Raw genomic sequence first — 26,179 nt, 5'->3', positions numbered from 1 at the left:
ATCAAAGCACACCATCCCTATAACTGGGGCAGCTCCAGAGCCGGACGGGAGTTGTATCTTGGAGTCGAGAGACGCAAAGAAGAACTCATCCTTGACGGACTACTGGCGCTGCCGTAGCTCTGTCTTGTGCACCCTCATCTTGCCTGCTGGCGCTGCCGCGGCTTTGGGAACCACCCTATCCTTCATCGTCGTCGGGACCTGCTGGCGTGGCCGCGGACCGTTTGTAACCACCACCTTCATCGGGACCTGCTGGCTCTGCCGCGGACCGTCGTCTTCCTTCATCCATCTCGGGACCTGCTGGCTCCGCCGCGGCCCGTTCATCTACACCACCGAGCTCGAGGATTGAGAGCTATTTCCATCTCTTTGGTAACAAGACTGTCCCGCTACCCTTTTCCCAAACAGAGACCAGAATAGAGGGGACCCCTGAGTCCAGACCTCCTTGTACCATTCTACCGTACTTGAAGAATTGCCTATAAAGTATCGTTGAACTTTATCATTGTGTGGTGTCCGTCTGTGGGGGGGGAGTTACTTGTCTGTACGATTCACTGGAGACGGCTCTCCCCGGAGACCTCTCCCCTTATCCTCGGCCGACCCTCCCGGTCCGTCTAACATGCTGTTCCTGGACTTGCTGGGGCGTGCTGCTGCTGGGGCCCAGGAGAAACCGCCACTAGGGCTTGCCTCCCTGTTGGAGTGCCCTGTGTGCTGTCCGCCCTGGGCCCAGCTGTGCCCTTTAAACCTTTTCTTGTGTTTTACAGGACCTGGAGGACTATAGCGCCTGGAGAACGCTGACTCTTTCGGGCATATTTATGAAGGCCTTGCGCTGCCGGTGCATCACTTTTTCCCATGTTAAAAATGACGCACCGGTGGCGCAAGGCCTTCATAAATCTGCCCCTTTATTTTTAGAAGAGTTGCATTTGTGTTTGCCTAGCTTTGCAGTGCGGAGCTGCTTTGTGGAAGAGAGAATCCCTGACATAGGAATTCCCCCGTGCAACTAGTGAGGAGGGGGTACGCCCCTTTGCACTTTGTTTCGTGAGTTGCGCCGCCGTAGGGGGCAACTGCAACATCTTGGGCAAGTTGTATCTCAGTCGCAGAAGAGGGGCTCAGGTGGCACAGTGGTGCCAGCTCTGCTTTACTTACCTCAGTTGAACCCCCGTAGTGGACAACTGCAACGTGAGTCCCAGTGGGGACCCATGCAGAGGACACAGTGAGTGCCAGTGCCCCCATTGTTCTTCCCGGTTGCACTGCAAATAGCGGCATATGCAACGTTTAGGCCAGAGTATATTGAGGAGTCCCAGTGGGGACCCCGGAGGCGCAGTGGTGCCGGGGCGATTGCACACGTCGGATTCTGCTGCAGTGGCAGCCAGCCCTGACATTTGGGACATAGGGCATTTCAGCCCCAGTGTATGGCCAGCTGGCCAGGGGGTCAGTTGGGTTGGTAGGGTGCCAGTCCCTAATGTGATTTAGGTGATAATATGCTAAATGTGTTTTATGCACCATGATTTATACCTCTAATGTTTATGTTTAGGAGGTTATTCCCTAATCTGAAGTTTATGCTTATGAGGTTATTGCATAATGTGTTATGCTTATGAGGTTATTGCATAATGTGTTTATGCTTATGAGGTTATTGCATAATGTGTTTATGCTTATGAGGTTATTGCATAATGTGTTTATGCTTATGAGGTTATTGCATAATGTGTTTATGCTTATGAGGTTATTGCATAGTGTGCTTATGCTTATGAGGTTATTGCATAATGTGCTTATGCTTATGAGGTTATTGCATAATGTGTTTATGCTTATGAGGTTATTGCATAATGTGTTTATGCTTATGAGGTTATTGCATAATGTGCTTATGCTTATGAGGTTATTGCATAATGTGCTTATGCTTATGAGGTTATTGCATAATGTGTTTATGCTTATGAGGTTATTGCATAATGTGTTTATGCTTATGAGGTTATTGCATAATGTGTTTATGCTTATGAGGTAGGTGCAGAATGTGTTTTACACCTAATGTGATGATGATTGCATAATATGATTGATGTTGCAGGATATAATTCTGAGTTCAGTGTTTGCCAGTAATCACTGGTTGTGTTCTACATTTACTATTTGTGCTTGTGATGGTTCTGACGGTGGCCCTATTGGCCCGGTCAGGTGTGTATAATCCCCTCTAAATACTGCCTAGTGCCAGCTGGCACAGGGTATGTTGTGTGATTACTATTCTAATGTGCTTCGGATAATACAAAGGCTATTATTAATATATAACCTTGTGTGAAGTTCCTTTTTGTGGTGTGCCTAGTGTGTTGTTGCTGTGTGTGTGTTGTGCAAACGCTTTACACATTGCCTCCAGGATAAGCCTGACTGCTCGTGCCAAGCTACCAAGGAGGTGAGCAGGGGTTATCTTCAGCGTGTAACTCCCAAGCCCAGACTAGAGCGGTGGTTTCTGCCTGGCTTCGGTGCAAGCCTCAGCCAACCAAAGATCCCATTTCTAACATAGACCTGTATTTGATGCCACATGTTAGCAGCACACTAAAGAGTGCCTCCTACACAATGAAAAACATATGTTGCATCTTCCCATAGCTTGATAGCAGCCGGAACTACAAGCCATCCTCACACTTGTAATATCCAAGCTTGGCCGTCACAAGCCTATACCTTGGTGCACCCGCATTCATGATACATAGAATACTACTCTACAGTAGAGCATCTGTCGTGATTGTGCCTCTCATTCCAGTGTTCTACAGTGATGTCTGTCTTGTGTTGTGTCATTGAATGTGCTTGTTTTAAATAATAATCTATTTTTTTCTAAGATGCCCACAACCAATTGAGACTCTCGAGCGATTGAGCAAAATATTAGAAGCAAAGTTTCCTGCCTTTTCCATGTCTGAAGACTGTCTGTACCTCAACGTGTACACTCCGGCAGATGCAGGAAAGACCTCAAAGCTACCGGTAAGCCCAGTTATCTGATTGTTGTTCACTCCTCGTCCACCATTTGAGAGATATACCTCTGCATGCTCACAGGATCTCCACCCCTGGACTTCATGAATGTTCCTTCCCCCTCTCTTCTATCATCATGGGTCTTTACTCCTGGGATTGCATTGATGTTCGATCCTTCTCTCTTTCATGATCACGGATCTCCACCCTAGGTTACACGGATGTTTGTTCCCTCTCTCTTCCTTTGCAGAAAATAGAAACCTTCTCAGGGTTCTCACTGATAAACCTGGTCCTTTAAACCAACAAAGAAGCTGAAATATAAAATACATATTTATTAACCTCAGATGAGGGAGACTATGTCACACAGAACCCTCAGAAACTGTATGGGGCAGTCTAAGGAGTACAGAAAACAGGGGCCTTATATATGCTTAGTGTTACATAGTCGTACAAAAGGGGGTGGTGATGGACGGAGCATCTGTACCAATCAAACACTCACGCTCATGCTCAGACCTGAGTCCCTTGCTCACTTTGCCACTGGATTTAAGCAAGCCTGGCTAAAGACGGCTGGAATGCCAGAAACCGGTCCTAGGAAGCTTGTTTCCGGTCCAGGGAAGGCATGGCTTGGCAGTTCGGGCTGGACTGTTCCCATGACGCACAGGGTCAGACTGATTTGCATACGGCCATGTCTGAGCTGGGGTGGCAGAGTGGGCTAAAGAACGGTGATGGATCAAACCCAGATCTGTTGACTGGGTGTGAGTGTTTGATTGGTTCGGATGTTCCGTCCATCACCACCCCCTTTTGCACCGTAGGGTTACATAGTCAGCATAAGACCAAGGGGAGGTCCTGGCACATGTAAGCATGCACAATGCCTAATATGGGCATGCAAGATATGCTTGCTCAACAAAGTGGGAGGAGAGTTACTTCTCCACACATCAGCAAGAATAGCCTGACAGTTCTATACTAGGAGCAGGTGCATTCTACTAGCTAGGCCTCTCTGAGCATTTGCAAGGCTCTGAAGAGGCAAACAGCACATGGGGAGCACATGGCTACCTAAAATGGCTGCCAAATACAAAATGGCTTTCAGCTCATGCTAACAAATCCCTGCCATCTTTAACACCTTGATAATGGATCTCCACCCTATGATTGCATGGATGTTCATTTCCTCTCTCTTCCATCATCAAAGATCTTTACTCCTGGGATTTCATGGGTGTTTGTTCCCTCTCTCTTCCGTTATCATGGACCATTACCCCAGGTTTTCAGGGATGCGCATGACCTCTCTCTTCCATGAACACGTATCTCCATCGTAGGGTGCCATGGATGTTCATTCCTTTTCTTTTTCTTGATCATGGATCTCCACCCTAAATTTCATGGATGTTTGTTTCCTATTCCTTCGATGATCAAGGATCTCCACCCTAGAATTGTGTGGCTGTTCGATCCCTCTCTCTTCTATCATGAAGGATCTCCACAGTAGGGATTGCATGAATGTTCCTTCCCTCTCTTTTCCTTGCTCACAGATCCCCACCCTAGGATTGCGTGGATGTCCGATCCCTCTCTCTTTTATCATCATTGATCTCCACTCCAGGGATTGCGTGGACGTTCGATCCCTCTCTCGTTTATCATCATTGATCTCCACTCCAGGGATTGCGTGGACGTTCGATGCCTCTCTCGTTTATCATCATTGATCTCCACTCCAGGGATTGCGTGGATGTTCGTTCCCTCTCTCTTCCACGATTAGTGTACAGCATATGTGGTACCGTACCATGTGGCTATCATCCCCTCCCCAGCTTTCCCCCCTCCACAGCCATCACCCCCAGCCGCCGGCCCCACTCCAGATCCCTCACACCTTGTAGCCACCACCCCCTCGGCCATCACCCCCCAGCCACGGCCTGTGCAGGTCAGAGCGTTGGGGCGGTGGGTGGGACTTTTGACAGACAACGATGAGGGAAAATGAATTATTTGTTTAATTTTCCCTTGTGGTCGTCTGTTGAAATCACCCCCCACCCAGCCCCACCTCCCCACCGCTTTTACAGCATGGGCCGTGGCTGTCACGCCGTCCCATCCATCACCCCTCCCGTACCCCCCTGAAGTTCCCATTTACCCTCACCAGCCCTCACCCCAGGCCTTGCTCTAGGATTCGTGATCTATAAGATCCATGAAGAAGCCGGGGTGAGCTGTGAGGAACCATATGAGGGCTTTGAAGAAGCGGGGGTGGGCCATGAAGGAGCATAAGTGGTCTGTGACAAATGAGAGGTGGGCTGCAAAAAAGCATCGGTGGGTCGTGAAGAAGCAGGGCTTGGCCGTGAAGAATCACAGGAGAGCATTGAAGAAGCACGGTTGGGCTGTGAAGAAACAGGAGTGGGCTGCAAAGAAGCACAGGAGGGCCATGAAGAAGCATGGGTTGGCCGTGAAGAAGAAGAGGTGGGCCATGAAGAAGCATGGGTTGGCCGTGAAGAATCACAGGAGAGCATTGAAGAAGCACGGTTGGGCTGTGAAGAAACAGGAGTGGGCTGCAAAGAAGCACAGGAGGGCCATGAAGAAGCATGGGTTGGCCATGAAGAAGCATGGGTTGGCCGTGAAGAAGAAAAGGTGGGCCATGAAGAAACATGGGTTGGTCAAGAAGAAAAAGTAAGGGTAGGTCATACGGAAGCGTGGGTGGGCCGTAAAGAAACATGGGTGGACCATTAAGAAGCATGGGTAGGCCATGAAGAAACATGGGTGGACCATTGAGAAGCATGGGTGGGCAATAAAGACGAATGGCAGCTTCCAAAAAATACAGCAACGCGTTTCAGTGATCTGATATTTTAGGTGCTGACATCGATCTAATTTTGAGAGTTTTAACACAGTATGTACCAGCCCGTGAGCAGTTTCATCTTCCAGTTACTCGTCACAGGCTAGTTCTTGTAACGAGTGGTCTTCTTGCTGGCGTCTCTATGGCACGTTGCTTCCTCTTCTCCTTGAGTTGCTCTCCTCACTTATCCCATCCCATTGAGCTCCTCCCAGGTCCTCCAGGTTTATTAAGACGTCTTTGGACAGCCCCCCCCCCCTTTCCATTCCCCTTCGTCCGCTGCCGGACACAAGTGCCCAGTGCGGGTCCATTCCTCCATGGCAGGTGGAGGTGGGGTGCCCATCACAGTGCTGCAGCTCTCTCTCTTCTAGGGGAGCCCCAGTGTTGTCTCCAGCTTCCTACCAACTTATTCACAGTGTTTCTATATATCGAGCACAGTACCTGCATGAAAGCACCCTCCCAGCCATGACTTCATGAGCACGTGTCATTATAAGTTCACCCAGAGATCCACGGCTGGCCCTTGTGCACTGCACTCTATGGACAAGTTTCAACTGGACAGAACAGAACCCAGACTTTCCTGACCACTCTTGGGGTGAAATCACAGGCTTGCTCCCATCGCCATGGTCAATTGAAGCCATCCAGTTCTTTTTGTGTGTGGGCCAATATGGTGGTAAATGTCAGCGATGTAGCTGTTTGTCCCTTCTAGCCTTCAGTAGCCTTACCCCTAGGGTTACTCCTTCCATCACTCCCATCAGCCCCTTACTGCAAGAAGTCATAGCATGCTTGAGCTGCTAGTATGGAGGTGTCCGGGTGTTTTCAAATCTGTATTTGGTTTGCAATTGTGTAAATGATACTTAACATGTGCCACCGAAACTGAGCATAAAACATGCTATATTCATACATGAAAACAATACTGCGGCGCCCTCTGCCAAGCAAACATGGAAACATCAATGCTCAGACTAGACCACACCAGACTGGGCTCTACACAGCTCTCTTTAGCTACCCATTTCATATTCAGATTTCAACAGGAGGTTAGGATACAAATTGTGCACCCTACAAGACATAAAGCATACATCAGTTAAGGAGCTTCTGAAAAAATAGTGCTCTACAAAATGCTATCTAATTGTGAATTATCAGTTTGGTGTGGGTAGAAGTTGTGGGGTTTTAAGAGTGCACAGCCATTCAAGTTGATTTTGCTGCAGCTCGAGTAGAAAATCTACTCGAGAAGCAGCAAATCTACTCGAGAAGCAGCAAATCTACTCGAGAAGCAGCAAATCCACTCGCGCGGCAGCAAATCTACTCGAGAAGCAGCAAATGGGAGAAGCAGCAAATCTACTCGAGCGGCAGCAAATCTGCTGCTGAATTTGGCGCTGCTCCGTGCTTTGAATTTTTTTGTAAATATGCCCCACAGTGCGCACCTAGGTCTCAGCATGGACCCAGTCAGTCTCCGAAATGGGTTTCCCAAATTCACGCTCCTAGGCTCCTTGCGCTGTGTATGGTTGCTTGACCATATCACCCCTAAGGGTCCCCTCCCCCACACCAATGAGGTCACCCAACATCTCCGAGGTCCGAGTCACTGCAGGGAAATCTCACCACACCTCCCTCACAACACTCACTAGTTAGCGTTGTGCAAAAAATGACCCGGGCCAACCCTGAAGGAATACCGAGCCTCCTGGAAGGAGATAAAAGATCTCCCCCAGATAAAAGATCTCCCCCCTCTCTTCACTGTGCCATGGACATCTCAGCATCTAAGGCACGAAAGGGCGTGAGATTCCACAGTTGTAGCTCTCTATCAAAAGGGGCTCTTCGGACTATTACCTGGCCACCCTCTCCCAGATCCCAGCGGTGACCTGCACTAACTAAGGGACTGGATGCTCCGACCGGCCTCCCCACATTTATAATTGTCGCAAGGTGCCCCCCCAATCCTGTCCGCCAGCAGCCGTTTCCCACTTAGGAGGCTCCACCATCCAACGCGCGGCGTGCTGCAAATGTGCTGCAGAATAATGAAGCTGCATATCAGGGACTGCCAACCCGCCGGCCTCCGTGTCCTTCTTTAGCGCTGCCAATGCTACCCGCTGCGACGTCCAGCCAAGATCTGGGAAAGAATCTAGGGCCATATTATCAAGAAAGGGCGATACATTATCACCGCTTTTATCGGCAGGAAACTGCTGCTAAAGCGGCGATAATGGGCTTGATAATATGCGCTTGTGAATTTCCATAGCAGCCCAGGTTCTGGTGTTAACCTGGGCATTGCCCTTTCTTGATACTATGGCCTCTGGCCTCGAGTGGGAAAAGTGAATTCTGCTTGAGGTTCTTGGCATCGCGATAGGAAGACCCTTTCCGCTATAGCTGCTCTGCCCATTACAGCAAGAGGGAGTTTATTCCAAAACGTGATCAGATTCTCAAGCCCTCCCTCTACTCTGTCCATGTTTTTAGGCTCATGCACCACCTCGGTGCGTGTGATCCCAATTTCTAAGTATCTAAACCTGATAGGCTCTCACAAGAGCCCCACCGCTGGCAGCTGGTCTAGGGGCTTCCCTACTAATTCTCCCAAGGAGAACAAAAGTGATTTTTGGACATTAACTTTAAGATCTGAGACCCCTGCAAAAGGTGCATTAAGAGCAGTACCGACTCTCCAGGAGATTGAACAGAAATGAACGTGTCATCCGCGTACTGCGATACCACTTGAGTAGTACCTCCAACCCGGATCACCCTGCGTAACAACACTGCAGGGGGCTCAATTGCAAGTGCAAAGAGAAGGGGTGAAAGGGGGCAACCCTGTCTCGTGCCCCTGCCCACTGTCCACGACTCCGAGAGCTCCCCGTCCACCCTGACATGAATAGAAGGCTCCATGTACAAAAGTCTTATCCACGCACAAACACTGGGACCAATCCCCATACCCTGCGGCACGGTCATTGAATATCGCACTCAACCGTACGAAAGGCCCTTGCAAGGTCAAGGGAAACCAAGGCCATGTCTTCAACGCGACCCGAGGTGTCACGCAGATTATAGGTGGTAGTACATGCTTGGATGAGGTCGCATTCATCCTCCTGAAATAATGTGTGACCATCAAGATGCAAGAATCTTGCAGAGTATCTTACGGTCCGAAGTAAGCATGGCGAGGGGTCTGTACGAGGAAGGATCCGCCAGGTTTTAAGTTCAGGTACACAATCCCCTCCCTTAAGGTCACCAGAAGAAGGCCACATGTGCAACTTTAACATCTGTTGAACCCTTTATTTAATTTTTATCTTAAAATAAATACATAATCACTTATTTTCTTTAATGTGGAACCTGCTGTGCCATCTGTATAGAACAAGTGTTCCTATTAGTTGATCAAGGGGCACCTATTTCTTCAGCCTCAGAAGCATGAAATCCTGAGATGACCCTGCTGACAATCAAATGTGTGCCCTGCAGGTAACACGTAGGTCCCTGCACAAAGCACCATTCCATGACAGGTGACCATCCTCACACACATGTATGGTATGTGATTTAATGAACGATGAACAGAGTGTTCTTTCTTTAAACCAGTCATCGGATGCAACATTGCTTTTGTTGAATAGATTTCCATTCATTTTGTTTTCCAAATACTGCTGCAAGCGATGAAAGGCCTCACCTGCATGTTCTTGTTCTTGGCCTGCGGCCTACAATCTGGGTCACATGACTAGGTGTAGCTGGCAGTTGGTCTGTCTGTGTTGCTCCCAGACACTGAGACAAAGGGGCAATAGGTCTTGTTAGGATGGGCCTCGGTGGCTTGATGGGGAGAGGAGATGTCACCTACCAGACTTGTACATCACAAAGACTTTACACAATTACAAAGAGCTTGACACTAGTCTTTTGTGCCCCCAGGGCAAATTGGGACCAGGGCAGGGAGGCAGAAAATCCTAAGCCCCTCTAGAGGCAGAAACCTCCACAGCCTTCTCCTCCTTCAAAGCTGGTCCTTGGTATAAATATTGGACCCTCAGACCCACCGCTTCAGTACACCCCTGAAGGAGGGGAAGACTCAGAAGGACTGCTGTGCTGCTCTGCTGCAAGAAGGACTGCCACTCTGTGGTGCTACCCGTCCGCTGCCCTGCTGCCTGAGTGAAAGGACAGAACCTGCATTTTGAAGCGAGGACCACCAAAGGAACTCCAAAGGCTACTCGATTGGCCTCAGAGACAGAACAGGCTCCAATCACCTTGAACCCAGCACCTGGGCTCTGTCTGCTGTGATTCCTACCCCTGGTGTGGCGCCTCCCCCGCCCTGGACCCTTGGAAGGGGGCCTGAGGGTGCTCTGCCAGCCCAGCTGTGGTCCTGTGGGCAGAACCGATGCACGTGATGTACCACCTCGCAGCTCCACATCTGAAGCGCTGCTGTGAGACGCATCACTGACGCTGGAACTCGCATCTCAGCCCTGCAGCTCCTCGGAACCCCTACTGTGAGAAGCATTCTTAATGAAGGACTTCGCATCGCAAGACCCCATTGACGGCATCTTCCACGACAACGCAGGCCTCGCATCACTGTCCCACAGTTTGGTCGGAACTGCCGCTGCATCATGCGTTCGCAACACTGAATCTCGCAACGCTCCATAAAGCAGGATATAAGTTACTTTGGTCAGCAGGCCTAAGTGCGTTCCTCTTTCCGACCCATGCTCCATTGGGGTCGACCTGAACTTTTGCTTTTGCCCTGGTCTACACGACCAGATAACCACAGTTGGCGCTTTGTGCTTCAAGGCACTATTTTAACTTACATCTTTAAAATTGCTTATCTTGCATGCTTACTACTGACTGGATTTTTGCAAAAAGATCTATTGATGGACAGAATGCAGAACAATGTCATACATTCACCCCAGTGCAGAGATCTGGGCCTAAATCCATCGTGTTTTTGCTCACCATGCCATTCCAGTATGAACCCAGCCATATGCAAATCAGCCTTGACCCTGTGCCTCATGGGAACAGTCCAGCCTGAACTGCCAAGCCAGGTCCTCCCTGGACTGGAAACAAGCAAGCATCCAAGGACCGGTTTCGGGGTTTCACTCCTTTTCAGCCAGGATAGCTTCATTCCAGTGGCATGGAGAGCACGGGACTCGCGTCTGAACATATCCGTCCCACTCGGGGTGACAATTGCAAAAACAACAGTTGATGGACAGAATGCAGAACAATGTCATACATTCACCCCAGGACAGAGATCTGGAGCCCCAGGGTCAAGACTGATTTGCATATGGCCCGGTCTAAACTGCGGTGGCATGGCGAGCCAAAGAACAATGTATTTAACCCAGATCTATTGACTGGGAGTGAATGTTTTGATTTGTTCTGCATTCCGTCCATCAATTGTGTGTCTTTTACTATTATTACTACATCATTCCTCCTACTGCGACAGTTCTTACTAGTATTACTACACTATTACAAAGATTGATCAAGACTCAGTATGTTTATGCAGCTACATTCTTTTCCGCTTGGCGCCAGGATGCTCCGCTGGGAGAGGCGGTGCACTCTAATGCCATTTTCATCAATTCATTATCACTACATCAGTACTGCAACTGTTCCTACTATTATTTTGACATCAATATTACTACTGCAACTTGTACTACTATTATTACTACAGTAGTATTGCTACTGACGTAACTGTTACTACTTTTATTATGATTGCTCCAACTGTTACTACTGAGACTGGGACTGCTGTTATTACTACTCCAGGCCTCAGTTGCACTAATACTACTCATCCTGGCCATTAATGCCACAACTACATGTTCTTGTGCTGCTGGAAGTAGTGCTGAAAACTTCTAGTTATACTGCTGCAATTGCTATTCCTCGTGCTATAACCCCCAAGAGACGAATGCCATAACTGTTGACCCTTTTAGTACTTATTTCTAGTACTAACACCAGTAACTCCACAACTAGCTCCCAACCAGTGCCCTTCACCATGAAGTTAATTCTGTTAATCAGCCCTTTGAGTAAGGGGCACTCTATGAATCAGCCTCTCTGGGTAAAGGTGACTAATCCTCCTGGGTAAGGGTCATTTATGAATCAACCCCTCTAGGTAAGGGCTAGTCTTGAATCATCTCCTCTTGTTGACCAATCCCTTTGGGGAAGGGGCAGTCTGTTGACCAATCCCTTTGGGGAAGGGGCAGTCTGTTGACCAATCCCTTTGGGGAAGGGGCAGTCTGTTGACCAATCCCTGTGGCGATGGGTCAGCCTGTTGACCAATCCCTCTGGGGAAGGAGCAGTCTGTTGACCAATCCCTCTGGGGAAGGGGCAGTCTGTTGACCAATCCCTGTGGGGATGGGTCAGTCTGTTGACCAATCCCTCTGGGGAAGGAGCAGTCTGTTGACCAATCCCTGTGGCGATGGGTCAGCCTGTTGACCAATCCCTCTGGGGAAGGAGCAGTCTGTTGACCAATCCCTCTGGGGAAGGGGCAGTCTGTTGACCAATCCCTGTGGGGATGGGTCAGTCTGTTGACCAATCCCTCTGGGGAAGGAGCAGTCTGTTGACCAATCCCTCTGGGGAAGGGGCAGTCTGTTGACCAATCCCTGTGGGGATGGGTCAGTCTGTTGACCAATCCCTCTGGGGAAGGGGCAGTCTGTTGACCAGTCCCTCTGGGGATGGGTCACTCTATGAAGGTGACTAGATGTAACGTGTACCCAGTGAGCTTGGACTCTTCTCAGGTGTTCTTTGCATCTCACTTCCAGGTGATGGTCTGGATTCACGGCGGGGGCCTGACCATGGGATCCGCATCTTTCATCCATGGATCAGCGTTGTCGGCCTACGAGGACGTGGTGGTGGTTTCCATGCAGTACCGGCTGGGAGTTCTGGGATTCCTAAGGTAATAAACTACATCATACGCACAGCGGAAGAACCAGATCATGGATCTCCGCACCCAGCCCTGGCGATCACCCAAGACTCCGTTCACATTACTGATTCGCAGTTATCGTTGGACCGCCATTGGGTTCTGCAGGGGTATCTAACTCAATGAGCTCTCCAACAGGTAATGGTGAGGAGGACCCGGAGGTACTCTGTGTTTTATGGGATCAGAGTACAGACTGAGACCATGTTAAATAACATCCCCCTTGGTCGGCGCTCAGACCTTTATGGAGTTTGCTGAGTCCTCCGATAGGCCTCGTGGTCGCTAGCTTATCCTGGACTCTTAGGAGGCATGAGGGCTCTCTTCGGAGATATGGGGGCTCTCTAAGGAGATATAGGGCTCTCTTTAGAGGTATGGGGCACTCTTAAGAGGCATGACTGCGCTCTAAGGAGATGTGGGGGCTCTCTAAGGAGGCATAGGGCTCTCTTAGGAGGCATGGGAGTTCTCCAAGCCGGTATGGTGTCTCTCATGCGGTATGGGGGCTCTCTTAGAAAGCATGACTTTCCTAAGAGGCATGGGAACTCTTTGGAAGTATGGAGGATCTACTAGGAGGCATGGGGCTCTCTTAGAAGGTATGGGGGCTCTCTTAGGAGGTATTCCAGGGAGCTGTAAGCGATGCTGGTGAGTGAGTGTGTGTGCGTTCTCATAATTGTAGTAGGTACCACATCATGCCGTACTTCGACAGTGTATCATTCCTAAACTCCATCGCCAGCCCCTATCTGTGGAGTAGAAATTGTGACGTTGACAGCTGCTCGTCACTCTGTGTGGGTCCTTGGGAGTTCTGCATTTGTGAATACAGATTTTGGAACAATTTAAGGGCAGACAGAAGCGCATCTGTGGACATCTGCCCCATGTATTAGGGGAAGGGAAGAAGTGTTCCTGATGCGGAAGCCCAATCTGGGAACCCATTGGAAGTATCAAAGCAGATCGAAATGGCACAGGGGTCTCCTAATTTAGAGTGTCCAATCTCATGCTGTACCCAGGGCTCTGTGTGGGACCACTACCGTAGCCATGGAGGTCTCGCACAGAGAACTGTGAAAGTGGCCCATGCGCACGGTGAGGATTCTCTCAACCATAGACGCTGATTCACCAAATACCAGAGGTAGCAGCAGTGACATCACACGCCCTTTGACTTAAATTAAATTAAATTTGAGCCTGAATTTTTCCAGGGGTTCATGCCAGATTGCCCTACGGTTCCTACGAATCAAGTAGGACTGTCTATCGGGACAACACAAACGGCAAAACATGACGTTTATGTTGTCCACACACATCATCAGAGTATGTTGGCCCAATTCCTAGCTAACTCACAATGCGCCATCTGGGCCCCAACCTTACAGGGTACCGGATGATATCTGAAACCTCAGAACACGACTCCTCAAATTCCTCAAGGAAATCGTGGAAACAGATCTACCCTTTCATTGCCAATCAGGGATGTCCATTGGGAGACATCAGAAATATACAAATTGGGCTTTTCAAACATTTATGTAAAAACATGAGCTGCAATTATTAGCAGGAGGAAACAAAGCATTGTAACTAGCATCACAAGACTGGTAAAAAAATATAAACAATTCAACCACTATCACAATATTGTATGATTACACAAATATATCATTATGCACATACATATATTCCTAACTTGTTCTGCCTATACTATCGAGAGCAAAGTGGGAGTACCTTCCCCCACAACTCTTGGTACAACTCAACTCCCTATACCTGTGTATGAAGTATCCTTTAATTCATTCATTAACTTATTTCGATCATAAAAGATCATAAAACTACACAGCACAGTATGAACAAAATACATAAGAAGATAGTCTTAGATATTGTTATTATCATAAAAGTATAATTAAAATCACAGGGACAAAGAATTTGATGTATCATAAAGTGCATTTAGTGCACCTAATCCAAAGTGCATGCCAGTATCTCGACAGGCCAAGAACCACTACTCTACGAGTATCAGTCAAAAAAGTTCTTAACACCTCGAGTTAGTAGCCCGTACCGACTAGTTTGCACAGTGGGATTATCCATGTTTTTCTTGAAGATTTGTAATATGGACAAAAGAATAACACATGTACAACTGTTTCCGAACTGGCATTGCACACGGTGCAAAGGTCGTCGCTAAGACCATCATTTCACCATTTTAAACAAAACTGTTTGTGGGAAGGGTCTTATGACAAAACTGGAAAAATACTTTACGCGCCATTGGGGGGACAATTTCATAGATTGTGTCCTCTAAACAGTAGACGGATTTAAAATCTAAAAATTCAGAAGTCAAGCGATCTTCGGTTTTTTCCAGTGCTTTTTTGATGTGGTTTCCCAAAACCTTGCGTTCAGGTTTATTCTTGAAGTGGTGGCTAGGCTTTCTGGGTTTGTCCAGAACCCCTCTATGCCAAGCCTCCCGGGGAGCTCTCTTACTGATCTGAACCAGGGGATCGAGGATATCGATGGTAACCTCAAGAGCTGTATTGAAGGCTCCTGGTAAGGGACAAGCTCATCCACTGACCATAGCCTATGCCAAAACATTCAAAGTATGTAGTTTACTTTGTGTACCAGCTGTCTGTGTGCAAGGTCCAGATAAAGGGGCACCGACAGGATACTGGAAGGTAAATCCACCGAAGATCTAAGGAAGCGATCTTCAATTACAGACAAGCAGTTTATGGTACCAGTGCCCCACAGCTCAGCTCCATAGGGTGACTCTCCTAATACCTTCATTTATAGATTTCCAGGGTTCCAGGGCAGGGCGAGCTGTCTGGACTGTGTTTTCCTATGTATTTTGGTGGTGTTAGCAGTCTGGTGTATTATTTGCATTTTGACTTTCTCAGTATGTTCAGCCCAATTAATTGTTGATGTCAGGCGGATGCCGAAGTAGTCAAAGGCATCAACTCGCTCCTGCTCACTGATTCCGATTGACACCGATCCTTTTGTGGTGTTGGCCGCTCCTTTTTTTAAAACCCTATACTTAGTTTTAGACTCATTAACAACAAACCTCGGGCATCACAATCCATAACAAAATCATTTAAAAGCTGCTGTAGTCCCTGCGGTGTTTTGAAAATTAAAAGCCTGTCGTCGGCAAAGAGAAGGGCAGGAACACTTTTTGCACCAATGTTTGGGGCATCACACCCATCTCTTTTTAAATAATTGTGCAACACCATTAATAAAAAGAGTAAAAAGAGCGGGGGCAAGAACACATCCCTGCCTCACTCCACACTGAACTGGAAAGGGATCTGTAACATTTGTTGTTCTCCCACACCTCACTTGTGCTGTGTTGGATGAATGTAATCTAATTAAAACATCTTAAAGATTCATCGGAATACCCTGTTCCTTTAACCCCTTCCATGCTGCCGTCGGCCATTGGCCGACGGCAGCACTACCTCGCTTTTTTAAAACGGCCGCACTGCCGCAAAAAAGCGGAAGCAGCCAACGGGTTAAAATACTTCAGAGCCTTGCACTCAGGACCAGGTCAAATGCAGACCGAAGGTCAACAAAGGCCACATAAAGCTTTCCACCCTTGACTGCAACTTCCTTCCAATAGATGCAAAGAAGGCAGAAAGCTTGAGCAAGGTATTCATCTTTGGTAGAAAACCCGCTTGCAATACGGGACTCAAGGATCCAATCCTGAATTTGTCCTAAAATTTGCTTGCAGAAAATTTTCTATAAGGAATCAATAAGGCTAATAGGCCTATAACTGTCTGACTTTGCTCTGTCCCCCTTTTTGTAAATAGGGACAACCTCTGCAATATTCCAAGAGGAGGGGATGGTAGTACCTGCTAAAATTGAGTTTTGTTTTTTACATATGTGAGGCTGTCAACAAAACAAGTACATAATTGGAAAGACGCAAACGTGACTTGTAAGTGCATAAGTGATCTTAAAGTGATACAGTGTATGAGTGAAGACAATATATGCAGTGCAGTTGTATACAAAATAGCATATAAAATGCTAGACTCAATAAACATCCACCCCTACGAGCGCATATCTCCACAAGCCCTCTTGGATTCTGTTATTTTTCGTGGGGTGGAGAATGAGGCGGATGGATTGTCGACCCAAGATTGTGTGTGATTGCGACAGAGTCCCCGCAGGTCTTCTTCAGGACAAGGAACGTACAGCCTCAGTGGTAGTGGTATCGGATCACACTTGGATTCGGCTCTCGGCTCCCTTTTGTCATTTGATGATGAGGGCTGATGATGCTTTGCGTGGCTTAGTAAATCTCACTTAAGCCCTTGTTTTGCATTATGTTGTCTTGCGGGTTCCAAGGGAAGCACAAGGGCTTTGTAGGTCTGGCCATTGGTTTCCATCCAGCGGGCCGTTTCAACCATGCACGCTCTGAACTTCAGCCGGAACCTGGGCGTCTTGTCTGTGAGGGGGAGACTGAGTTGGTTGTCATCGGCGAAGGAGAGGACGTTGATATCATGAGAGTGGATGATGCTGGCTAGAGGGATCATGCATGCATTGAAGAGGGTTGGGCTCAGGGAGGATCCTTGCAGAACTCCGCAGATGAGGTCCGCAGGCCTAAAACCTGATGTCAACGGATACTTTAGTGGGGGCACAATGAGTGCTGCAGGCCAACTAGTAGCATCTAATTTACAGGCCCTGGGTACAGGTAGTACCATATAGTAGGGATGTATAAGCATATTAAATGTGCCAATTAGGTGTAGGCCAACGTTACTCTGTTTTGGGGATAGAGAACAAGTACTTTATCACTGGTTAGTAGTGGTAAAGTGCACAGAGTCCTAATGTCAACAAAAACAACTCCGAAACCAGAAGGGGTGAAGGCAAACAGTTTGGAGAAAGACCGCACCAAGAAAGTCAGGTCCAGCACTTCCCTAGCCTCACTGAGCCCTCTTTCACTGCCTGGCTGTCCCCTGAGTAAATTCCAATGTTCCTTTCAGACTCACGCGCCTTCGTTCAGTATCTTTAACCCTCTTCTTCCTCGCCAGTGATGACGTTGAAGGTTCCTTGTGTGTTTTGCTTTCAGCACCGGCGATGAGCACGCGGCTGGAAACTGGGGCTTCCTGGATCAGGTTGCAGCCCTGAAGTGGGTGAAGGAGAGCATTGAGGACTTTGGAGGGAACCCCGACTCTGTCACCATCTTTGGAGAATCAGCAGGAGGGATCAGCACTTCCGCACATGTGAGTCTTAAATGTACCCAGTGGGGCCATTATTGGCTAGTAATGTTAGACATTGCATCGTACCATCTGCCATCTTGTTCATGGGGCCGTGGGCACCGTGGTGACAGCTCCAGCCCCTGAGTCAGGTGGGGGTGACTGACAGCTTCTAAAATAAGATTGTGCCCAACAAGATCACCCCTGACAGTCAGCTCCTCATTCCACTCAGGCCTCATTCTGTGGTTCTCAACAATTTGAACAGGTGCACCAGCAAGGCTCCCATCATTCGACACACCAAGGGGCAGAGTTACGAGCCCCTTGCGCCTCTTTTACGCCCCCGCGGGGGGGCGAAGCCAGCGCCATGCGGCGGGGTATTTACAATGTGACGTATCTGGGAGATGAGTCACGTTGTAAAGCCCTGCGCCACAAGTAGGCGTTCCGGCACAGGAACGCCTCCTAAAAGTGACTGAGTGAAATCTACAAGATTTCACTCAGTCACTTTAAAGCCCATGCGCCTGCTTAAGTGGAGTGGAGTGGTGGAGAAGTGTGGCTCAATGGTTAGAGCAGGCAGACCTTGATGCAGAGCTCTGGCCAGGGACCAGGGTTCGATTCCCGCCTCGGCGGGTCTCCGGCTCATTAATTCCCCTGACTGGATATTCTCGCCTCAGTGCCTGTTCTGATCATGGGTCCCACGCTGCAACTCTGGGCAATAGCTTGCTTAGTCTCCACAACGGCCCCAAAAGCGCTGGGATGCCTGGCTGCACCTGGGGGGTGCCCAGGAGTGGACATTTCCCAGGAAAGCCAGGAAGGGTTCCTAAGCGGTATAGAGACAGCGCCGGGACACCTCCGGTGGAGGTAGCTGTGCGCTTTACAAATTCCGACATTTACATTTACATTTGAAGCAGGCGTAATGATTGACACAGCATGTTAGGTATAGGGGCACCCCGAGCCTTGCTGGAGCCGCGGCGCGCTTGCAACGCAACTCCAGCTATGCACCGCCTTTATGGCACAGATGCGTCACACATCATGTCGCATAATGTCTGCAGAGCTCATGCCAACTTAATGGAGACGACAACATCCTAATAGCCCTGTGACAAGGGTCTTCTTGTGCATGGAAAGTTTTGGAGTGAGCCATCAAGAAGGTGGCAAAAAAATGGGGGGGGGCAAAACAAGTGTGTTTCCCATGTTCATTCCCACAGTGATTTTAGATACAACTACAGCCCAAAGCGCTGAGCGGGATTCACCAAATTTGGCAGAAAGCTCGATCGTGGTCCAGAAAGGGTGCTTCTTGTTATTTGATGTAAATCCGTTCAGTAGTTTTTGAGATTTGAAAAGAAAAATAAATTTGTATATTTGGGGTCGCGAATATTGACGACATCATGCAGACATCTGATTGGCTGCCAACACTTCAACCAGGAAGTGATGGCAGCCCTTCTGGGACTCAGCTGACTCCCCTCCCCAAAAATCCCAATAAAGTAAAGAAAAGGGGGCAGGGTAGGAATACCCTGGCTCTCTAGCCCAGGGCAAAAAAGCATTTAAAAGAAATTTTGCTGCAAAATTGCGAGTATTTGTGAATTTGCGGCAAAATGTTTTTAAAAAACAAGTGCAGTCTCCACGCTTGTTGAATGATTAGCCCGAGTCCGCCAGGTCCTGTGGGGTTTCTTTTTAAATATTTAAATAGAGGAAGGGAATGCTTCATAGGTAGCTGATCACCTATGACTATGCCTAGATTGCGTGCTGTTTGCACTCGTTGAAAACAACAAGTGATGGACTGAATGTGGATCAATGTCACACACTCCCCCAGTCAAAAGATCTGGGCCCAAATCCATCGTTTCCAGGTGTTACCTCGAAACCGGTCCGGTCCTCGGATGCTTGATTCCGGTCTGGGGAAGATATGGCTGTTGTAGTTCGGACTGGACTGTTCCCATGGGGCAACAGGGTCAGAGCTGATTTGCATAAAGCCATTATCTGACCCAGGGTGGTGTGGAGTGCAAAAAAACGATGGATTTGGGCCCAGATCTTTTGACTGGGGGAGTGTGTGACATTGATCCACATTCAGTCCATCACTTGTTCTTTTTTGCAATTGCCGCCCTAAGTGCGCTGGGGATGCCCAGACGTGGGTCCCAGGCACTCCACACCACTTGGAGTCAAGCTAGCCGGGCTGAAGAGAGGTGTTACCTCGAAACCGGTCCGGTCCTCGGATGCTTGATTCCGGTCTGGGGAAGATATGGCTGTTGTAGTTCGGACTGGACTGTTCCCATGGGGCAACAGGGTCAGAGCTGATTTGCATAAAGCCATTATCTGACCCAGGGTGGTGTGGAGTGCAAAAAAACGATGGATTTGGGCCCAGATCTTTTGACTGGGGGAGTGTGTGACATTGATCCACATTCAGTCCATCACTTGTTCTTTTTTGCAATTGCCGCCCTAAGTGCGCTGGGGATGCCCAGACGTGGGTCCCAGGCACTCCACACCACTTGGAGTCAAGCTAGCCGGGCTGAAGAGAGGTGTTACCTCGAAACCGGTCCGGTCCTCGGATGCTTGATTCCGGTCTGGGGAAGATATGGCTGTTGTAGTTCGGACTGGACTGTTCCCATGGGGCAACAGGGTCAGAGCTGATTTGCATAAAGCCATTATCTGACCCAGGGTGGTGTGGAGTGCAAAAAAACGATGTATTTGGGCCCAGATCTTTTGACTGGGGGAGTGTGTGACATTGATCCACATTCAGTCCATCACTTGTTCTTTTTTGCATTTGCACTCGTTGAGGCAGATCACCCTTTTGAGGAGACCAGTGAGTGGGACCCCAGAGATCACCCATTTGAGGAGGCCAGTGAGTGCGGTCCAGAGATCACCCATTGAGGAGGCCAGTGAGTGCGGTCCAGAGATCACCCATTTGAGGAGGCCAGTGAGTGGGGCCCGGAGATCACCCATTTGAGGAGGCCAGTGAGTGGGGCCCCAGGGATCACCCACTTGAGGAGGCCGGTGAGTGGGGCCCCAGAGATCACCCTTTTGAGGAGACCAGTGAGTGGGGCCCCAGAGATCACCCATTTGAGGAGGCCGGTGAGCGGGCCCCAGAGATCACCCATTTGAGGAGGCCAGTGAGCGGGGCCCCAGAGATCACCCATTTGAGGAGGCCAGTGAGCGGGCCCCAGAGATCACCCATTTGAGGAGGCCAGTGAGCGGGCCCCAGAGATCACCCATTTGAGGAGGCCAGTGAGTGGGGCCCGGAGATCACCCATTTGAGGAGGCCAGTGAGTGGGGCCCGGAGATCACCCATTTGAGGAGGCCAGTGAGTGGGGCCCCAGAGATCACCCATTGAGGAGGCCAGTGAGTGGGCTCCAGAGATCACCCATTGAGGAGGCCAGTGAGTGGGGCCCCAGAGATCACCCATTGAGGAGGCCAGTGAGTGGGGCCCCAGAGATCACCCATTTGAGGAGGCCAGTGAGTGGGGCCCCAGAGATCACCCATTGAGGAGGCCAGTGAGTGGGGCTCCAGGGATCACCGATTTGAGGAGGCCAGTGAGTGGGCCCCAGAGATCACCCATTGAGGAGGCCAGTGAGTGGGGCCCCAGGGATCATCCCTTTGAGGAGGCCAGTGAGTGGGGCCCCAGGGATCACCGATTTGAGGAGGCCGGTGAGTGGGGCCCCAGGGATCACCGATTTGAGGAGGCCGGTGAGTGGGGCCCCAGGGATCACCGATTTGAGGAGGCCCAGAGATCTTTGTTTTTCCCCAGGATATATCAGCAAAACAAATAACACGGTTCCTACCGAACGTCGTACCTAACTATTTTACACCTTCAAAAAGAGCAAAAAGCAATACTTTAAAAAAACAAACGTGGGTTGGGGGGGGGGATTACCCCAAAGAAGCCAATAGACTAGATACGTGCGGGAGACTCCTTTTTAAACAAAAAAATTGCTTAATTGTATCTCTCTCTCACCTGAAACTGCATCTGCTTCAATAGAAGTCAATGGGGAACATTAATTCCCCTGATTTTCTGTACCAAAATCTCCCACTTCCATGTTCTAAAAATGTTGACATACATGTTACCTCCTCCAAATAGGGTGTTTTGTTACTAAATAGGGGGGTTATTCACCTAAACAACGCACACAGATACGTGCACATCCAATACAGCTCACACATCACACAGCCAACAGTACCAGGCACAATCTACCTGAGCAGTGGGCATCATACGGATATGTGAAATGTGTGCATAAATGTTCAATCCTTCCATGTGCATTCATGTTGAATCTTTCCATGTGCATAAATGTTGAATCTTTCCATGATGTGCATAAATGTTGAATCTTTCCATGTGCATAAATGTTGAATCTTTCCATGTGCATAAATGTTGAATCTTTCCATGTGCATAAATGTTGAATCTTTCCATGTGCATAAATGTTGAATCTTTCCATGTGCATAAATGTTGAATCTTTCCATGTGCATAAATGTTGAATTTTTCCATGTGCATAAATGTTGAATCTTTCCATGTGCATAAATGTTGAATCTTTCCATGTGCATACATTTGAATCTTTCCATGTGCATAAATGTTGAATCTTTCCATGTGCATAAATGTTGAATCTTTCCATGTGCATAAACGTGAATCCTTCCATGTGCATAAATGTTGAATCTTTCCATGATGTGCATAAATGTTGAATCTTTCCATGTGCATAAATGTTGAATCTTTCCATGATGTGCATAAATGTTGAATCTTTCCATGTGCATAAATGTTGAATCTTTCCATGTGCATAAAAGTTGAATCTTTCCATGTGCATAAATGTTGAATCTTTCCATGTGCATAAAAGTTGAATCTTTCCATGTGCATACATTTGAATCTTTCCATGTGCATAAATGTTGAATCTTTCCATGTGCATAAATGTTGAATCTTTCCATGATGTGCATAAATGTTGAATCTTTCCATGTGCATAAATGTTGAATCTTTCCATGATGTGCATAAATGTTGAATCTTTCCATGTGCATAAATGTTGAATCTTTCCATGTGCATAAATGTTGAATCTTTCCATGTGCATAAATGTTGAATCTTTCCATGTGCATAAATGTTGAATCTGTCCATGTGCATAAATGTTGAATCTTTCCATGTGCATAAATGTTGAATCTTTCCATGTGCATAAATGTTGAATCTTTCCATGTGCATAAATGTTGAATCTTTCCATGTGCATAAATGTGAATCCTTCCATGCTCTTCCGCAGCTCCTGTCCCCGCTGTCCAAGGGCTTGTTCCACAGGGCCATCTCCCAGAGCGGCGTCCTGGTCTACCCGGGTCTGGTCATCGATCAGAAGGACGTTGTGCACAGAACTGCTCAAGTAAGTTGAGATGTAGAAGACAAAAGTAAACGGTACATGACCAAAGGCTGAACAATGGGACAGTGGTAACTGGACAGGAGGGAGCCTGAGGAATGGGGTGAATGATGAGAGGAAGGGGTATAAAACTGTGCTGTGGGCGGGAGGACCGGACACACTGGTGGATTCCATACCTACCAATAAACCCAGTTCCGGCGGAAGACTCCTGGTTCTTGAAGCCAAAACTGGCTTTATTTTAGGTGTCTCCTGTCTAACATTGCCTCTGCTTTAAGTAAATCCAATGAGGAAAATACATTCCCTCACTTTTATTTTTGAAAATCCTCCACTTCCCAGTTTGAAAATGTTGACCTATATGGGATTCGCAAAAGCTGCTGCCCAAGTTATGCTCCTGTGGAGAAGACGGGACATAGAAATGTCCCCCACCTGCCCCGCGGAGCCCACAGCTCTACACTCGTGAAATGCATGAACGATGGACGAGGGGTTTACATTCCATCACCTCCCAGCGGCCAATGTAGATCTATGTGTTTACATGTATGTACGTGCCTTTTAAGAGTGACACCCACGATGGGAGTGGAATCTCCCTGGATTTCGAGGGTGCAGGCGTGGGATCCCTCCGGGCGACTGACACTCCATGCATAAATGGCAAGCAGCCATGTACTCCCTTGTCTTATGCGTGGATGCTCAGGCTCATGTCTGACACCTAAGGGTGAATGTGTGGTCAAGAGTAGGTGCCACATGTCTGGGCTTACCATCTGAAAAGAAGGGTAGTTGAAAGAATAAATGGGATACCGGGGGATTACCTCAAACTTTTTGCTTTTTCCTCCCAGTCTTTGACAAGTCTCTTGCATGACCCTACAAATCTGGGCACCTTTCCGCTGTACTGCAGAGGAAAGGTACGCACGTCTGCATTGGGCAGGGAATGCATACCCAATGGGTTTAGTTGCTGTACCTCGTGCGCCCCGTAAACAGGTACACCACATTCCCAGGTGGGTACAGCACTGATTAGTAGAGGGGCGTAGCACTGGGAGTGACACCACCTGGATAGCCTGTCAACCATGTATTGGGCCTGTCATTGCAGGCCATTGGGGCCCCATTATGCCTCTGCCCAGATTGGCATCATTTGTGCCTCATCTGACCGCAAGTAGGTCATCCCATACCTTGAGGGCACCCCCAGGGAAGTCTTGAAGGGCGCGAGGCTGGTGGGCTGAAGGCCAGGTGGATGCATATGGCTGCTTCTTTCCCAGGTACCCCCCTCATGGGGCTTCTCCTGCCTCGGGCATTGACTCTTCCGAAGGGATACTCCTGGGGTGTTGCTGATTCTCTTGTGTGGCCCCAGGGCTCTGAGCACGTCCTCACTTTCAAGGCAGTGTGTGCCCCTTCCTACACAGGCTAGGAAGAGGCGCTGACCCGGTGTTCTGAAAAATGGGCGGTCTGCCATTGTAGACCAGGGAGTGCACACTTACACCTGTGGCTGTGCGCACTGGCCCTCATGCTGTTTCGATTACGTGTCCAGTCTGCCATTGCCAGCTGGATCTGCACGCTTGCACCCATGGTACTAGTCACCAGGTGCCCGGCCCGCCATCGCAGGCCCTTTTCTGCCATCGCACCCGTATTGGGGCAACCTATGTTTGGCGGGTCCAGGCAGAGTGGTGGCAAGCATGTGCACAGAAGGTGCCAGGGCCTGGGTAAGCCCATGTGTATGGTCTGTCAGAACAGACTGGTGAGTGCAAACTGGCACCTATCATGATTAAACTCATGGGCAGCCTATCATAGCAGGCCGTGGTATGAGTGTACCCCCACCGATGGTGCCTGTCATTGCATGCGCCGCCTGCCATCGCAGGCTGGTGCCTGCACACTGACACCCGTTTAACCCATGTCCAGTCTGCCGTTTCAGACTCGGGCAGATGCACCTGCACCCGTAGTGCTAGGGACTCAGGGCCATATTATCAAGAAAGGGCGATACATTATCGCTGCTTTTATCGGCAGGAAACAGCCGCTAAAGTGGCGATAATGGGCTTGATAATAGGCCCCTGTGAATTCCCATAGAAGCCCGGGTTAACACCAGAACCTGAGCTTCTATGGGAATTCACAAGGGCGTATTATCAAGCACAGTATCGCTGCTTTAGTGGCAGTTTCCTGACAATAAAAGCGGCGATAATGTATCGCCCTTGCTTGATAATATGGCCCTATGTGTCCAACCTGCCATTGGCAGGTCCGTGTGCACACTAGTGCATGTGCTCCCCTGTGGTGCGGAATACCTGTATGTGTTTTCACTACCTCTGAGTCTTGCTCTTCCATAGGTTAACATGGGGAAGGGGTTGACATTACTTCGGGCTGCAATAATGGATAACGGGGGAGCAGCCTCCTGATGTTTCCTATCCATGGATTTGCCCTTCCAAACCCTTTCCAGTGGTAAAGAGGGTTTTGGCCAAACACGCGTAGGAATTCCACTCATAGTATAGGGACGTTTCTATGCTCTAAGAGTCTTGTGTGCCGTGGCGCCCAGCTCTGGTGAACACCAGGGTTCGGGGGGAGCACGTATGTGCATTCCCCAATCAACAGCCATAAACCGTGTGCATATCACAAGAAGGACAGACCTCTGCGAGTGTAGGGCCGGATGGGATGGATGGGAGTGAGAGGTTTTGGCACTTGGCCTCTCGAGGCCGGATCATGGTCCCACTAAAGATTAAGATCTGCATTCTGCGGCCCCATGGCAGACAGGCCTACGACTTAAGGAAGACATCTGTGGTTCAAAGAGAAATCCCTTAGAACACTCCTAACTTCAAAGACATAGAACAGTATATCTACGGGTGCCATCCTTCAGCAGCGGATGAGATACACTTGAGGGGACGCGGGAATGGAGAACCCGGAGTGTGTGGTGCACACTGCCAGAGGACATGAAGGAGAACTGCCCTAGAAGGGGACCACGTGCCTTTCTGAATAGTGGCTGGCCTGGGCCAAAGACCTGCTGAAGAGTGGCTCCCTGACGTTTGCTCTCCAAGGCCTGTCGGCAGGCCTCCTGTTCTCCCAGAGATCTGAGAGACATCAAAGATCTCCCGCGAGTGACCTACACCATCTACCTGTGACATTTGGAGAGCGGAGCCCTCTCAAGTGTCCACACCAGCTACTGAATCCCAACTTGTAGCGCGGTGTTAACGTGGAATTAAGACTTGTGCCTGGAGACCGGATTGTCTACTACGGAGCCTCACAAATCTTG

The 26,179-nt window shown here is 48.9% G+C and overlaps 1 protein-coding gene across 1 annotated transcript in view; it reads left to right on the top strand.

Annotated features, from left to right (window-relative positions):
• The window catches only part of LOC144784229 (carboxylesterase 5A-like), a 193,522-nt gene that overhangs the window by 59,363 nt on the left and 107,980 nt on the right, over positions 1-26,179 (top strand). The window contains exons 3-6 of the mRNA XM_078662878.1: positions 2,802-2,940; positions 12,376-12,509; positions 17,521-17,674; positions 22,852-22,965. Of these exons, the coding sequence (XP_078519004.1) occupies positions 2,802-2,940; positions 12,376-12,509; positions 17,521-17,674; positions 22,852-22,965 (541 nt within the window). The remainder of the gene's footprint in view (positions 1-2,801; positions 2,941-12,375; positions 12,510-17,520; positions 17,675-22,851; positions 22,966-26,179) is intronic.

Source organism: Lissotriton helveticus, chromosome 10 (genome assembly GCF_964261635.1).
Source record: "Lissotriton helveticus chromosome 10, aLisHel1.1, whole genome shotgun sequence".
Taxonomy (NCBI): Eukaryota; Metazoa; Chordata; class Amphibia; order Caudata; family Salamandridae; genus Lissotriton; species Lissotriton helveticus.
The sequence above is the reverse complement of the archived record's forward strand: the minus strand, read 5'-3'. Positions and strand labels throughout refer to the sequence as shown.